At 58.7% G+C, this 14,979-nt stretch overlaps 1 protein-coding gene across 7 annotated transcripts; it reads right to left on the bottom strand.

Moving 5' to 3' along the window:
- Positions 1-1,374: 1,374 nt before the first annotated feature.
- Positions 1,375-14,306, bottom strand: RAB37 (RAB37, member RAS oncogene family). 7 transcript variants are annotated; one of them, XM_062639885.1, is made up of 10 exons: positions 14,220-14,306; positions 9,048-9,158; positions 5,525-5,635; positions 3,967-4,008; positions 3,753-3,822; positions 3,614-3,666; positions 3,145-3,210; positions 2,333-2,389; positions 2,008-2,084; positions 1,375-1,915 (listed from the first exon to the last, which is right to left on the bottom strand). In XM_062639885.1, the coding sequence occupies exons 1-10, from the start codon at positions 14,277-14,279 to the stop codon at positions 1,810-1,812; spliced, it is 753 nt and encodes a 250-aa protein (XP_062495869.1). In that variant the 5' UTR covers positions 14,280-14,306; the 3' UTR covers positions 1,375-1,809. The 7 variants fall into 7 exon arrangements, with proteins under 7 accessions (XP_062495869.1, XP_062495870.1, XP_062495874.1 ...); XM_062639886.1 differs by having other exon boundaries at positions 3,753-3,819; XM_062639889.1 differs by having other exon boundaries at positions 1,781-1,929.
- Between the last annotated feature and the right edge of the window lie 673 nt (positions 14,307-14,979).

Here is a 14,979-nt window from a genome sequence, read left to right as displayed (position 1 = left end):
GCACAGGAAACAGCTGGAGCTGCTTTTGGGTCCATGGCACTCCAGAGCACCCATGAAATGGCAGGGCACGGGCAGCACCGGCACTGCCTCCTCCTACCAGGGCCTTTGTGGCTCCCTGTGACGTTAAGGGAGCTCGGGCCGGAGGGGGGAAAGCAGAAAAGAGCCAAAGTCTGTTTGTGTTGAAGCCATCCAGCATTTTTTTGCAGACATCAGCCAAGCGGCTGCAGCCGTGCCATTGGTGGGAAGACGGAGTTATTTGGGGAATGCTGGACTCCGCACCATGAGAACAGCAGGGGAGGAGGTTGGTTTTAATTTAACAGGTCATGTTTGCTCTTCCCCCCTCACCTTTGGACTGTCTGAAGCGTACAACAAAAGCCTCAGTGGGGAGGAAGGGGCCACGGGTGCTTCTCCCGCCCCACGGCTGCTCTGGGGGGCCCCGCAGCCCCATTGCTCTGCAGTGCCTGGCTGCAGCAGCCTCCCACGGTGCAGAGCCGGGGCAGGGATTTCTCACGCCATAAAACACCCAGGAGGAGGCAAAGCTTGGAAATACCCGGCTTTAATGTGAAAACTTGCAAAGAGAAACCCAGGAGCGGGGAAGCAGCAAAGGAGGCACCGGGGCAAGTAAAGAGATGGGCAGCTGGGGGGCAGAGAGAGGGGAACCACTGGTGGGGACGGATGTGCTGGGCACTGCCCGACTCCTACATGCGGCTGTGCCGTGCCCTCTGCTGCTGCCCTTCGCTTCAGGTCTTCAACTAAATACCAAATACCCACTGCCCTGGGTAGTGCCGGGGGGGACCAGCAGCGTGATGGAGGGGTTGATGCGGCACTGGGGATGTGCAGTGATGCAGGGACAGAGCCTTGCACCCCGGTGCCCCGTGTAGCAGCGTTTGCTGGCTGAAGCATCTCAGGCATCTTCTCTTCAGAGAGTGGGTTTCAGCAGGAAGAAAAGGGCTGTATTCCATGTGCAGCGATGGGAGCCGGCAGGAGCAGCAGCCCCAGGCCAACCGGGCACCTCCACCCCACCAGCTCCACCGCGAGGCCGGAGGTGGTTTTGTTTGGAGGGATTGGAAAGAAAAAGGCTTCTCCCGTTAATAAAAATAAAATCTCTTAATTCCTGTGACTGCACGAGAGGGGAAATAAAGGTTTCTCCATATTGCTGTGTGCACTAGAAATGCCCCAAGTGCATTGGGGTGCTCCCAAGGGAGTCTCATTTCTCATGTCAGCTGCATGGGCAAGGAACAGGCTTGGCTGGATGCTTCCTCATCCCAGTCCCTCCCTCCAACAAGACTGGGACACAGCAGGGACATCTCTGCGCTCATGGTGGCAGGAGGATAAAGCAGCAACCACAGCAGTGAGGAGCCCCGGCTGAGCACTGGGATGCAGGGGCTGGATCAGGCCCTTCCAGCTGGATGAAAGCAGTGCCAAGAGCAGGGATTGCTTCAGAGGAGGAGAGGGCCACAGGCTGCATGAGGGCTTGTCCATGGCACACATCCAACCCCTCCAGGCACTCCAAGGGGCCTTTAGTGAGGTGTGGAGCCACATCCTGCATCCTGCTTGGCTGATGGAGGCATCACCATGGCTCCCTGCTGGGCTGGCAGCCATCGCACCATGGTTATTCCCAAGCATTGTCCCACAGGGCGGCAGGATCTGGCCCCTGGATCCTGGTGCTGGGATGATGTTTCTCCTCACTCCGCTGTATTGTCCTGTCCATACTTGGCTGGTCAGAGGCTGGTTCCCGAAGGCTCTCGAGGGCAAGATCGGGCCCCCGCTGTGCCCCCCGCCTGCCTCCCTCCGGCTCCCCCTTTGCTCTCAGACGAAGGCACAGCAGCTGGATTTCCTCTGCTGCGACTCGATGTAGTCGTGGATCTGGAAGCGGGGCTCATCCTGCGGCTGCACCGCGCGCTGCTTCAGCTCCCTGCGGCCATGGGACTGCATTAACCTCACCTGAGCCGGTGGTGCTGCAGGAGACACCTCCCATGCCCAGCCCTGTGACGCCCTGGTACTCACTTGGCAATGGCCAGGAATGCCAGCTCCACGTTCATGCCCGTCTTGGCACTTGTCTCCATGAAAGGCACCCCGTACTCCTGCAAGGGCAGCGCGGCCCCATCACCCAGAGACCCAAACCCTCCCCTTGCCCTTGTTGCCTGGCTGATGCTTGGGGACAAGGTGCCATCCCCTCCCTGCCTTACCCCAGGTTTTATGGGCCACGCTGCCTGTGCTAGAGCCAGGTCTGGGCACCCATCAGAGGGGATGGCACGGCTGTGTGGGGACCATGCACAACGTGCAGTCATCGGGGGGAGCTGCAGCGGGGTTAGACCCCAGCATGGCTCACCCTGGCCAGCGATGCTCCGTCCTCTGTCCTCACAGCCCTCTCGCTGCTCACATCCGCCTGCCAAGGGAAGGGAGGTGTCACCACATACCAGGGCTGGCTGGCACCCTGGGGGGTCTGGCAAGCACTGTGGGGTGTAGAGGGGGCTGCCAGGAAGTGCAGGAATCGGGGACTGGAGAATATCTGGTGCTAGGGAATCCAGGACCTGTTGAGCATCTGGGACCTGAGGGCATTGAGGATGCAGGGGGGAATCTGTGACCTGGGGACACTGGGGACCTAGGGCAGCATCTGGTACTTGGACTCAGAAGGGGCCTTCTGGAACCCTGCTGGGCATCAGGTACCCACCATCATCCAGGAACTAAAGGGAATCCAGTCCCAGGGGAAAATTCATAACCCACTCGGGCACTGGAAAACTGGAACTTCCAGAGAACATGGGACCCAGTTGGCCTTCTGGAGCTTGGAGCTACCTGAGATCTAGGGGTGCATCCAGGACTCGGGTGGGCATCCCATACCCTGCAGCATCCCATACCCAGCCGCACCCGGTACCGAGCAGCATCCCATACTGGGAGCCTCAGCCTGGTGCTGCCCTCCACTGGCTGCCGGGAGCACTGGTCCCCTCACACCTTCCTGACCCCCCAGATCTCTGGGGTCACCTCCGGGCCTGGATGAGCCCAGAAAGCACCAGAGCCCAGCAGAGGGTACAGGCAGGATGCACCCACCGAGCCCCATCCCTCCATAGGCATGGGGACGGCAAGGGCTGGGCTGGCACAGCAGAGTACAACAAACCACGGGGTGAAAGGACATCCTGCACGCACCTTGTTGCCCAGCAGCATGATGACCACGTCCTTCTGGGCGTACTCATGGATCTCCGTCAGCCAGGCCTGTGGGGCAGCGGGGCTGTGTTGGGGTGAGCGGTGCACCCATCCCTCCCCTCCCAGCCCTCACCCGCTGCTGTGAGATAGGGGAAAGTGACTTTAACATGGGAACCATTCCAGCATCACAGCTGAACAGTCCCCAGAACACCCCATCTCCTGGCTGCAGCCCAAGTCTATGCATAGTTCTTCTCATCCCAAACCACGTTTTCTCCCTCTAGCACCCAGCCATGCAGCATCCAGCCAAGCATCCCACGGAATAGCTCCTGGCTGGCTGGGTCTGGCCACAACAGAGAGCTCTTACATGTCAGCCAGGCTTCAAACTGCCCCAAACACCCAGCAACCCAAACAGGGCACCCACGAACCCCATCCCTGGGGAAAAACACGCTCCCGACCCGTGGAAGGGACTCACACGGATGTTGTCAAAGGACATCTTGCTGGTGATATCGTAGAGCAGGAGCAGGGCTGGAAGGGAAGAGGCAGAGGCATTGCCCTGCTGCAGGGATGCACTCCAGCCGGTTCCCCCCATCCCTGCTGGACACCAAACCCACCTTGGGCATCCCTGTAGTAGGCATGGGTGACGCTGCGGAAGCGCTCCTGTCCTGCTGTGTCCCAGATCTGCTGAGAAGCCACCCCGGTGAGAGCAGGGAGAGGAACCCCCTGAGATGGGGATGCCCCAATGGCTTCAAGGGAACACCACGCTCAGCCTGGGGAGGGTGTTCCAGCAATCCTTGTGGGTATTGCTCATCCCCTCCCAAAGCTCACCTGCAACTTCACCTTCACACCATCCACAGACACCACTTTGTTCTGCAGAAGAGAAGGAGAACACATCCATCAGTGTTGGTGCGGATGCCATCCAGCCCCAGTGTGGAGCATCTACGCCCCATCCCCTCTACTGCTTGCCCCTGGCTGGTGGGATGAAGCCAGGCTGCCCATGGAGCTGGACACTGAGGCCTCATTGCTACAAACCACAGTCCTGCTGTGGGGCTGCAGCTACAGGCACATCCCAGAGCAGCATCCCCTTGTACCAGGGTGGAAAAGAGCATATTCAGGCTCTGATGGAAACAGGACAAGATCCCAGCCTGCTTTGGATCCGGTGCCTCACTCATCTCCTATAGCCAGCACCCCCTGCGGCTCCTAAATTGCTGGTTAATGATGCAGGGGGGTGCAGGTAGAACATGGCTTTATCCAGCACAGCAGGAGGAAATCTCCCTGTTAGGGTGGTTTGAGGCTGGGCTGGGTCTGAGAAAGGAAGACACGTTTGCAAGTGAGCAGGGGAGGCAGTTATCAGAGCGTAAGCAACCACTGTGTTCAGCTTGGAAGTGCAGGGACTTCTCTCTAGAGGCCAGAAGAAAGCAAAGCAGGAGTTACTGCAGGGCTATTGTAAGGCTCTTGAAGAATCGGGGTTGGAGGGATGAGTCTGCAAAGAGAGGAGCCCCATAAATAATTTGGTTGCCTGGAATTGTTTGAAATGGAAATTCAACCTATGTGGAGATGAAAAAAACCTGAGCGAATGGGCTGAAGGGAACAAAACCATGCCCTGGGGGACTGGAAATGACCTACAGCAGGAAGCTGGGAGATGCTGCAGGGAATGCTCGCACAAGGCACCTATGAGCTGGTAACACCCCAGCAGCCGGATGTGGCATTTTCCTTCTCTCACGGCTTTGGTGGTAGAAGAGGCCACAAGACCCCCCCAAAGCAAACCCCAGCCCCTGCTCCTCACCCCCTGCAAGCCAAGAGCAGCCCAAAGGCAGCAGAGAACCGGAGCAACTGCAGCTGCGGAGGCAGAGGAAGCGCCAGCCACACTCGACCGCACTCGACACGTGCCTGCAGCCACAGCAGAGCCCTGCCCGGGGCACCCCCTTCACTTCCATCCTGCTCAAAGCCCGTGCTGCAAACACAGCCAGCCCCTGCATCCCCTGCAGCTGGGACTGGTGAGCAGAGGGCAACGGGGAGGGTTTGAAAGGGCCATAACGACTCCTCAGCAGCCAATTTCAGCCCTTTTAAAGCATAAAACTACCCCAAAGCAGTGTTTGTCCCCACCAGGAGCTGGCCGGTGGAGTGTGCTGGTAACCCACTGCACACCCCAGCCCATGCACCCACCAGACGGGCTAAACCAAGGCTGTTTGCTGATGTAAAGACAAGATGTGATGCTTCCAGTGGGCTCCTGTGTCTGTTACCGCTCTCCCAGGGAGAGGTGGAAGGGTTTCAGGTGGTGCCTGCTGCTGGTTGGGGTGCAGAGGCTGGAAACCTCTCCTGGGCTCCATCCTGGCTCAGGTGTAAGTGAGGGGAGGCGAGGGGCCGGCAGCCATGCGGGTCTCACCCGGAAATCTATGCCCACGGTGGCTATGAACATCCCGGAGAGAAAGGCCCCGTCTTTGAACTGGAGCAGGAAGCAGGTTTTCCCCACGCCCGAGTCTCCAAGCAACATCACCTGCAGGATGTGTGCAGGGAGAGGTGTCAGCGGGGCAGGGATGCAGCAGCATCCCTGGGGTGATGCTGACCCCCCCTTCCTGGTCCCTTCTGTCCCTCTGTTCCTTTCCCCAGGGCTGGTTCTGATGGGTTTGGGGAGCCCCATGAGAGCTGGGGATGGGATGGGACCCCCGGGGGTGCAGCCAAGGGGTTAGAACTGGATGATTTCAAGGTCCTTTCCAACGCTATTGTATGATTCTGTGATGCATGGCTTGGGCAAGCCCCGCCGTGTCTGGGACTCTCACCCTGTTGGTGCAGACACTAAAGCAAACACAGAACCTTTTCCCCTCCTGCTAAGCAAATAGGCTCAGCCTGGGCTCCCCAGCACTGACGGAGCTGGGCGGGCAGCACCCCGGACCGGTGCTGGTCTCCATAACCACATCCTTATCCAACACCCCGATGCCGTGCTCTCCTTCCTGCTTGCAGGCAGCAGCCCTTTCCTGCCCAGCAATAATTAACCTGATGGCGACTTTATCTGCTGCCTGCCTAAAAATAGGAGTGTGCAGGACTCCATCAAGAAGGTCCATCCCCACAAGCCCACCCTGTGGAGACACTGGAGCCTGCTAAGAGAACTCACACAGCTCCACTGCCCCCATTGAACACAGTGAGCCATGGCCCCCCTCCTGGACCAGCACAGCCAGAGCTGGGGGCTGGACAAGCCCTGCCTCCTGCCAATTCACTTTGCTGATCAAATCCTGCCCCGGGACACCCTGACCCAGCCCAGGTGGCTGGGAACACCGCTCGGTTCTGCCTCCACCTCACTCCAGGTCAAGCTGGCAATTGAATTCCTCCCTCTGACACAAAAATTGCCCTCCACTGAGAGGAGGCAGAGCAGGGAGGATAAAGGCAAAGGAATAAAAGTGGTTTAGGGGCTGGCTCGGCACCGGGGCATGCACACTTGCCTCTCTCCCCACTGCCTTTGGGATGCTGCAATGGGCTGGATGGGGTCCTGCATCCCTGCCCTGTATGATGGGGGCACCACTGCCTAGCTGGCCGGAGCCCCCTTGCCCGGAGAAGGACAGGAACGGCTTTCAGAGACCTCCCCGGGGCAGGCACCCCCTGTCTCCACCTCCCGGGGGGGCAGTCGGGGCCCTCATCCCCACACCTGGGCTCCCCCAAGGGCAGGGGCGGGCAGCGCTGGGGGTGGCTCGGCTGGGACCGCCGCTTTCTTCCCCTTCTCTTTCCCGTTCCCCTTCCCCGGTCCGCAGCCGCTTCCTGGGCACGATTGCGGCAGCGGAGGAAGCGGGCGGCCCCCGGGACCCCCTCCCGGCCTCCCACCCCCCCCCCCCAGACCCCTCAACCTCCACCCCGATAGGGCTTGGGGGTTCCGTTCCTGCCCCCCTCGCACCCCGCGCCGCCTCCCACCTTGCCGGACAGCTCGTAGTCCCGGGGCAGCGCCGGGGGGATCCCGCTCCCCTCCGGAAGGTCCCCACTGTCTGCCGGGGGGGTCCCGGTCTCTGCCTCCCCGTTGGGGCCGCTCATGGTGATCCCGAGGGGAGCAGCCGAGTCCCGACGCGGCGGGGCCAGAGGGAGCCGCGGACCCCACCCGCCTTCCTCCTCCTCTTCCTCCTCCTCCCCAAGCAGTGCCACCCCCGAGGCTGCGCTCCGGCCGCCTCCCTGCCCAGCCCGGCCACGGGATGAGGAAGAGAAGGCTCAAGGCTGGAAACTTGCTCCCTGCACCAGGGACCCCAGGATGCTTGGGTCTGCCGGGGGCTCGGTGGCACCGGACAGCAGGCACAGCCCTAGTGCATCCCTCTGGGTACACAGATGGGGAGAGGAGGAGCTGCTCACTCTACAAGTAAACAGCCTCTTGTCCCCCATTTGGGGATGGAGACCCCAAATCACCCCTGCCACACCAGATCAGTGGGGATCCCTCCAGCTCACCCCAGGGTGAGGTTTTGCCCCGGGTTAGCATCAAGGCGCGGTGAAACCAGGAGGGAAGTGAAGCAGCACCCATCAGCCGGAAGCCAAGCGCTGCAGGAAGCCTGTGCCAGGATGGCTGCCGTGGCTCCTGTGTCCCCAGCTGCTCAGAGCCCCCAGCATCCTGCACCAGGCACTGGGGCACGGCTTCTGTGCTCTTCATGTGGGAAAAGCCCAAGGGTGGGAATGAGGGAGAAGTCCCAGGGATGTGTTACCCAAAACCTCACTCCACAAAACCCCATCCAGATCCATGCTCTGTGTGTCTCCAGGCTGACAAGCGCCGCTCCACAGACAGGAGCCTTCAGCCCCCTCTGATTTATTCTCCATGGGATACACAGCCCGTCTCCCCCGCGCCAGGCCTGATCTCAATGCAACCCCACATCCCTCACACTGATGGGGTTCAGGTGTGTGTGGCTCCCGTGCAGAGCCCCTCACCACTCTCAGGGTGAGGGCCATGTCAGGGATGCCCTCTGTGGCAGCACCCACCCCTGCCACCAGCTCCTGCTCCAGCCAAGCCTTCCTCTGCCCCTCGGGAAAGGGAACCTGTATTTCCAGTCCTGTAGCTCGAACCAGACCAGATTTATAGTTTATACACACTCTTTGGCCACAAAGTGCCCAGAGCCGAGGGCTGGAGGCACTTGGAGTTCCTGGAAGTGGCTGAGCTCCCCTGCAGCTCTCTGGGGAGGGAGGCTGGAAGGATAGGGCAAGCCACACCGATGCTCATAGAGCTGTGTAGGCAGGAAGAGCACCTGGCTGAGCATCACCTCCACAGGTGGCATGGAGAAACATCCCATTTACAGCTGGGAGCTGGCAGAGGTCAGCAACGTGCCTGAGCCTCCTCTGCCTGCCCAGGGCTCGGCACTGCATGGGCACCCTGTGCTGCAGCCCTCATGCTGGTACCACGTTTCTCTGCTTCCTTGGCCTGGACCAGGGGCAAAACCCATGTAGGTGACAGCCTCTTCATGGGGAACAGGCATCCTGTGGGCAAAAGCCTCATCACGGATGCTGGAGGGATGCTGGTCTTGCTGTGCAGGGAGGTCCCAAGTGGTCTCTGTTCCAGGCTCTCCCAAGAGAGGGGACACAAGCATCAGAGCCACTCTGGTCCTGTGGCAGCTTGCAAATAGCACTGGATAGTGGCCAACTGCCTTTCCCAGGCACTGCTGCCATCGGCCTCACTATTCCCTGCCTGGGCTGCACCGACAGGACACGCACCCAGGCACAGCTTCACAGAGGGTCCTGGGATGTGAAGCCTCATCAATCCTTCATCCTTGCCAGCAGCCCCAGCAAGCAGACAGCCAAACCAGCCCCTCATCCAGCAGCACCAAAGCAAATTACCCCAAATCTTTGTGCTTAGCACTACTTAAAGCACCATGGATTGTGATTACCCAAATAAAACAGCTTTCCCAAGGGTGAGTGAGGTCGCACAGCACAGGGAACAGGGGCTGGGCTCTTACCGTAAACCCAATGCCCACGGTAGCAGAGAAGGAGCCAGGGATGAACTTGCCCTGGTCAAACTGGACCAGCAGAGATGTCTTCCCCACGCCGCTGTCTCCGACCAGGATTGTCTGCAAGGAGCAGGTAAAGAGGCATCAGCACAGGGAGCAGGCAGTGCCCGAGCTGGCAGGCATGCTGTGCAGGCAGAGGCAGCCTTGGCTTGCACAGCCCTGGTGGAAAACCTCTCTGGGAGGACTCTGGCAGCGCCACATTGGGTCCAGATTGGTTTAGTAAAGACAGCATCTCCCGCAGCGGCTGCACGCAGCCATTGCCACAGCCACGCAGCCTCTCGGGGCACTGGGCTGTTTTCATGCTGCATTAACACAGTGCTTCCCTCTGGATTTGAGGTCATGGAGCCCCTCTGCCTCTTCAGCCCTGGCATGGGCTCTCCCGTAGGGAGCAAAGCTTGCTTGTCCCCAGGCAGAAGGAGCTGTGCAGGTGTGAGAGATGGGACATTGCCATCAACTCTGGAGCAGCTCCCAACCCGCCAACCCATATCTCTGGTACCCACACCGCATCCCTGGGGAGCCCATCCTCCCTTCTGCTCCTGCCAGGGTTCCTTCAAATCCCCAGCCTAAGGGACACCAACAGCGCAAGCACAAACCCCTCCCTCCCTCTCTGCCAGTATCTGGGTTTTGTTTGCAGAGTCACCGGCACAAACATCCCCATCCTCTCAGGAAACTGATGCACTTTCAACCCTTTTATAGGGACACAAGTGAAAACAAACACTCTGATAACTGGCTTCTTGCTCTGAAGTTGTTTTGGCAACACACGGTGCCTTTCAGGACAATGGTGTTCCTGTAGCTGCAGCCCTGGCAAGCACTGAGACATCCCAGTGTCCCCCTGTCCCCTGCCACCCCTGTAGCTGCTGGTGCTGGGGCTGAACCTCCCCACTCTGTGCTGCACTTCTCTGTATCTGTTGTTTCTCCCTTTGATTTATGCTTAGTCTGACGCAACTCCATCAGCCCTGCTCCATCCCGGGACACCTCAGCCATTCGTCCCCTCACTCTGTGACATTGTGAGGGTCACTCTTCACCTTCAAGGTGCAGGAGCATCTTCCCGATGCACAGGGGAGCCTCTATGCGTAGTCAGTCCCAGCCCTCCATCATCTTCCTGCACCCAGGGCAGGGTGAAACTCAGCCTGGCACCACTCGAGGCAGTGCACACATCCCCTTGTGAAGTGCAGTGTGAAGGAACACGTTTGATCAAGTGCCAGAATATCCCCAGCAGATCAAACCTTGATGTCATGCCCCAGGAGGCCACTGCCACATGCCACAATGCCCAACACTATGGTTCCTGCCACCCCACAGGAACCCAAAGGAGTGGGAAGAAACCACAACCCAAAGAGCTTGAAGACTATAAACAGGAACATGGGCTGGCAGGAGACCAGCATCCTGCCTTGCACGAATCACTGCACCGCAACCCGCCTGGAGCCTGTTAACCCGATTCACTGGCTCACGCTCCAGTGAAAGGCTTGCTCCGGTGAATCAGCGGTTTCCCTTGGAAAGAAACATCCCAAACCTCTCCTGGGAAAAGCCTGACCTGCCGGGTGGAGCTGCCGGCAAGAGGCAGCCCTGCACCTCTATCAGATGCATGCTGCTGCATAGACCTGGGTGCTGAGAGGCAGCAACCCATGGCCACAGATTCCTCCCTCCTCCCTAAGTCGACGTGAGGCTGTTTGCGGGTCACTTGTGCGTTCAGAGCAGCCTCATGGCCTGGGAGCTTGCACAGGAGCTGGGGGGATGTTGTGAGGCAGAAACCTCCAAGTGAAGCCCTTGAACATGGGCCAAAGGAGCTGGGTCAGCCCTTGCACATGGGGGGAATCTCCCTGCCCAAGCTCCCCTTTAGCTTTGCCCTGGGGTCCAGACACAAACCCTGTGCAAAGAGCAGGATATGAGGCAGCCACATAGAAAAACACCTGAAGAATTCATTACCATGGGGCTCCTGCACCCCAGCACTGCATTGGTTGGTGCTACACCCTTTTCCCAGTAAAATACTGGTGCTGGGAGGGGTAACAGAACCAGCTGCACCCTGCAGCGCTGTCTTTGGGAGCAGTTCATGCAGGGAACAGCATTAATTATGGAGGAAGGAGAGCTGGCTGGAATGAGCACCAGGAAGCCTCCAGAGCCCAGGATTTACAGAGAGCACGTACAAAAAGCAGACTCTCATAACAATTTAATTGGGCTTTATAATGGAGGCAACTCATGAATTGCTTCATGACTATTAGTAGTAATACTGTTAGTAATAATAGTAAAAGTTGGCCTGAATCAGCCAAGAGTCTTTCCTAACGACTTCAGGACAAGCTGATGGGTTCTGTGGAGATACAGCAGAGTGGAAACCACTGTGGCCTTCCTGCCTATGAAATGAGCATAGAGGAAGAACAAAACCCCTCTGTGGAATGGATGTGGCTAACCAGCTATCAAAACCTCGGGCTCAACCTGCTCGAATCACGATAGCAAGCAGCCTTGCAGTGACAAAGCTCCATACCCACCCTGCCTCTTGCCAGCATCTTCAGCCATAACCCAGCCTCCCCTTCATCCCATCGGCTTTTCCCAGGGCTTTCTTAGTGCCTGGAAAACTCTGGTAGAAAATGGCAAGACTCCCCTTGGTGCTGCAGCTCCTCTCTGGATGGTGGCGTGAGGATGGAGCAGTGCTTTGCTGGGGGGCACACACAAACAGGCACAGAGACCTGGCCAAGACCTGGAGAGCCACTTGATGACAGTCCCAGTGCACAGCTTGTAGCACACCCTGAGAGGACCTGCTTGCCAGCTTTACCTTAGGGAAAGAGCAAATATCTCCCCCCCCCATACCTCAAATTAGTAGCTTTGAGGCTCATTCAGACCTAAATGAATCACCTCCCTTCAAAACACTGCTGGCTCAGTGTGGGCTGCAGGGACAAGGCAAAACAATGGAGCGGTGAGGGCAAACCCCCTCCCATCTCCTCTACCTGTGCTGACAGCCAGTGAGCAAAGGTGTTTTGGTCTAACATACCTAGGGAAGTGTGGCTTTGCACAGGGAGGCAATTGCTTCATTTCTAGTGCCAGTCAAGCAGGAGGAAATCTGGGATAACACGTGTGGGTTGGGGTTATCTTCCCAGTTCACTTTTAAGCTTTAGCACGCAAGAGCTGCACCTGAGCTAAAGGTAGCCAGGAGCCTGACAGGGTAAAACCCCAGTCCTGGGGGATGCAGGGAGGAGACAGGTGCAGAATGGGGCACCAGGAGAGGTCTGGGAGCGAAGCTGTGGCTGCTCTTGGCCCCTCACCACCTCACCCTCACTGCCTCTCAGGGTACATTAATGAGACTTAGTTTTACCTGCTCTATATACGGCATTGAACTACCTCTGCCCTGCTCCAGGGCAACCTGGATGCTGCTGGATGCTGCCTCAGGCTGCCCTGTGCCACAGGGACACCTCAGGGCTGTTCCCACCCTCCCCAGGCACTGTTTAACGTTGCCTTGATCCCAGAGCTCTCTGCCAGCCCCGCTGGCCCTTGCCCTGGCTGAGGCAGTATTTCAGCCCTGTAGACATGAGCTCTAGCACGGCACATCAAACAAGCTGGCTTAGATCATGCAGGCAATCCCTGTAAATGCCCAACTAACACCCCAGATCAACCACAGCCCAAGGGCACGTCCCTTTTCCTCTGGCTCTTGTTCCAGCTAAATGGATCCAAGCACCCCATGGGAGGAAGAACGATTTGGCAATGGGTCAAATCACCCGAAAGCAGAATCTGTCACTGTGTGCCAAGTGAAACTTTTCTGGAACAGCCCCGAACAAACCTCTGCTTGTTCCTGCTTTGATTTGTTCCCAGCCCCTTTCCTCCCCAGGCCTGGGTTTAGCCACCAACCAGCAATCACTTAACCTTTGCCTCCAGAGAGCAAAGCTCTCTCGGGGTTTCTCAGCACATCTGAAATGTGATTCCTTGCTCAGAAACCAGAGCTAGTGAGGTATTTGCTGTCTCACATCCCTGCAGCGAGAGCAGGCTTGGTTTTGCAAGACAAGCAACCTGCCAGGAGCAGCAGCAAAATACCAAGGGAAAGAGCAGAGATCGTGGAACCAGGATGGGTATTTGCCTGGGCAGTTTTTCTGCCCTAAGTCTGATTTCCACCAATGTCATTCCTTAACTGCAGCAGCTCATTGCTGGAGAAGAGGGAGTTAAGGCTTTGCAAAGAGTCAAAGTTTCTCGAGTCATCCCTGGAGGCATGTCCCATGTACTCTATGTGCAACAGAAATGAGAGCTGCTAGTAACTGATATTTTTCTGCTAATCAAGGGCTGGGCAAATTGCCCTGAGTTGAACAGAGCAGGATATAAACTAGACTGAGATTTGTGAAGATGAATCGACGCAGCTCCAGCCCTTTCCACTACCTTTCCCCTGCTTTTCCCCAGCTCCCCAGGGGTGTCTGTCCCTGCACAGTCACTGGGGACTGCAGCAAAGCAGCGTGAGGACAGCAAGGAGGAGGGATGGGTGGATCTGGCAGAGATCAGTCTCCTCCATGTCTCCTGAAGTTGCAGGGCAGTGTCTGACTGCAGGGAGCAGAGCCTGAGCCACCCAGGTCTCGCAGAGACAACAGCAGCACCGAAAACCCTCCATGCAGTGTGGAGTTACAAAGCATGGTCCCAGGGACCCCGCAGAAGAGAAAGCTTTCAAAGCAAGGAGGGCAGGGATGGACATCCCTTAGGACACCGCTATTTCATGGCAGGGAAGTCCTGGCTCTTTAGACTGTCTCTGGCAAAGAGAGCCCCAGGGTGAAGCTCCCCCCCGACCCGACCTCCCGGAGCACACACAGGACAGCGGGAGCTGCTGAGTGCCTGCTGCTGGCTGTGCCGCGGGGCTGGCCCGTTTCCAGCGCTCCTGCCCGTTTCGCTTTCCAAACACTCCTGTTCCTGCCACCCCCATCCCTGCTGTTCACCGGGGACGTGCCGGGAACCAGGACAGAGCCCTGCGGGTTGCCCAGCCTCGGGAATAGCTGCAGCCGCATCCCCCCCCTCACCGGGATGGGGTCGGTGGAGGAAAAAGCGAGGAGGGGAGAGGGACAGAGTTTCCCGACGAAGTCCAAGCAGGCGCCCTGCTGCGGTGATCCCTTCCCCGTGCACTTCGCAGCCCGCCCCCCGAGCACCACCGTGCCCCAGCCCTACCTTGTGCAGCAGGGCCTCGTTGTAACCGGCCCCCCCCGAGCCGGCGGTACGGGCCTCCATAGCCGGGGTGCATGGAAAGGCTCCGGCCGCGGGCCGCTCCTGCAGCACCGCGGACAGCGCCCGCCCCGCCTTCAGCACCGCGGACAGCGCTCGGCTCCGCCCGGCTCGGTCTGGCACGGCCCGGTCCGGCTGCGCAGGGGCCGAGGGTCGGTCCGGCCCGGTTGAGCACAGCAGGGCTGGGTTCGGCCCCGTTCAGCGCAGCACGGCTCGGCTCGGCCCCCCTCAGGACAGTGGAGCGGTGCCCGGCTCCTGCCGCTGCAGAAGAGGGAGCCGGGGGGGGGGAATGGTGAGGCCGGTCCCGCCCGGGGGCGGGGAGGCCGTGGAGCTCCCCTCCACGCAGGCAGTTTCCACCCTGGTCTCTCTGCACTCCACCATCTCCATGCGCTGTGATAAAGGTGCCCCTGGCTCTGCAAGGAGCCCGGTACCGGGGCTCCTCTGCTGACACCCCTACAGCCATCATCAGCTCATGCTGCCGTTGGGCATCCAGGGGCAGTGGCAAAGCACAGACCTGTGAGATCACTAGGGTTAGCAATGCCACCCCAGCCAGGGACAATGGCTTGTGTTTCTTCATGAAACTGGTACTAGCCTGAGACTGGTACCCCAGCAGCTCCCCTTTGGAAATTTACATTTACAGAGCTCAGTTAGGAGCCTTCTTGCAGAAAAAGAACCCCAAATTGTATTTAGAAACGGGAGGAAACCG

This window comes from Pezoporus occidentalis, unplaced genomic scaffold, assembly GCF_034315485.1.
Source record: "Pezoporus occidentalis ecotype Australia unplaced genomic scaffold, CSIRO_AGI_Poc_V1 ctg62, whole genome shotgun sequence".
In the NCBI taxonomy this organism is placed as follows: Eukaryota; Metazoa; Chordata; class Aves; order Psittaciformes; family Psittacidae; genus Pezoporus; species Pezoporus occidentalis.
Note: the sequence above shows the minus strand (reverse complement) of the source record. Positions and strands in the feature narration are given on the sequence as shown.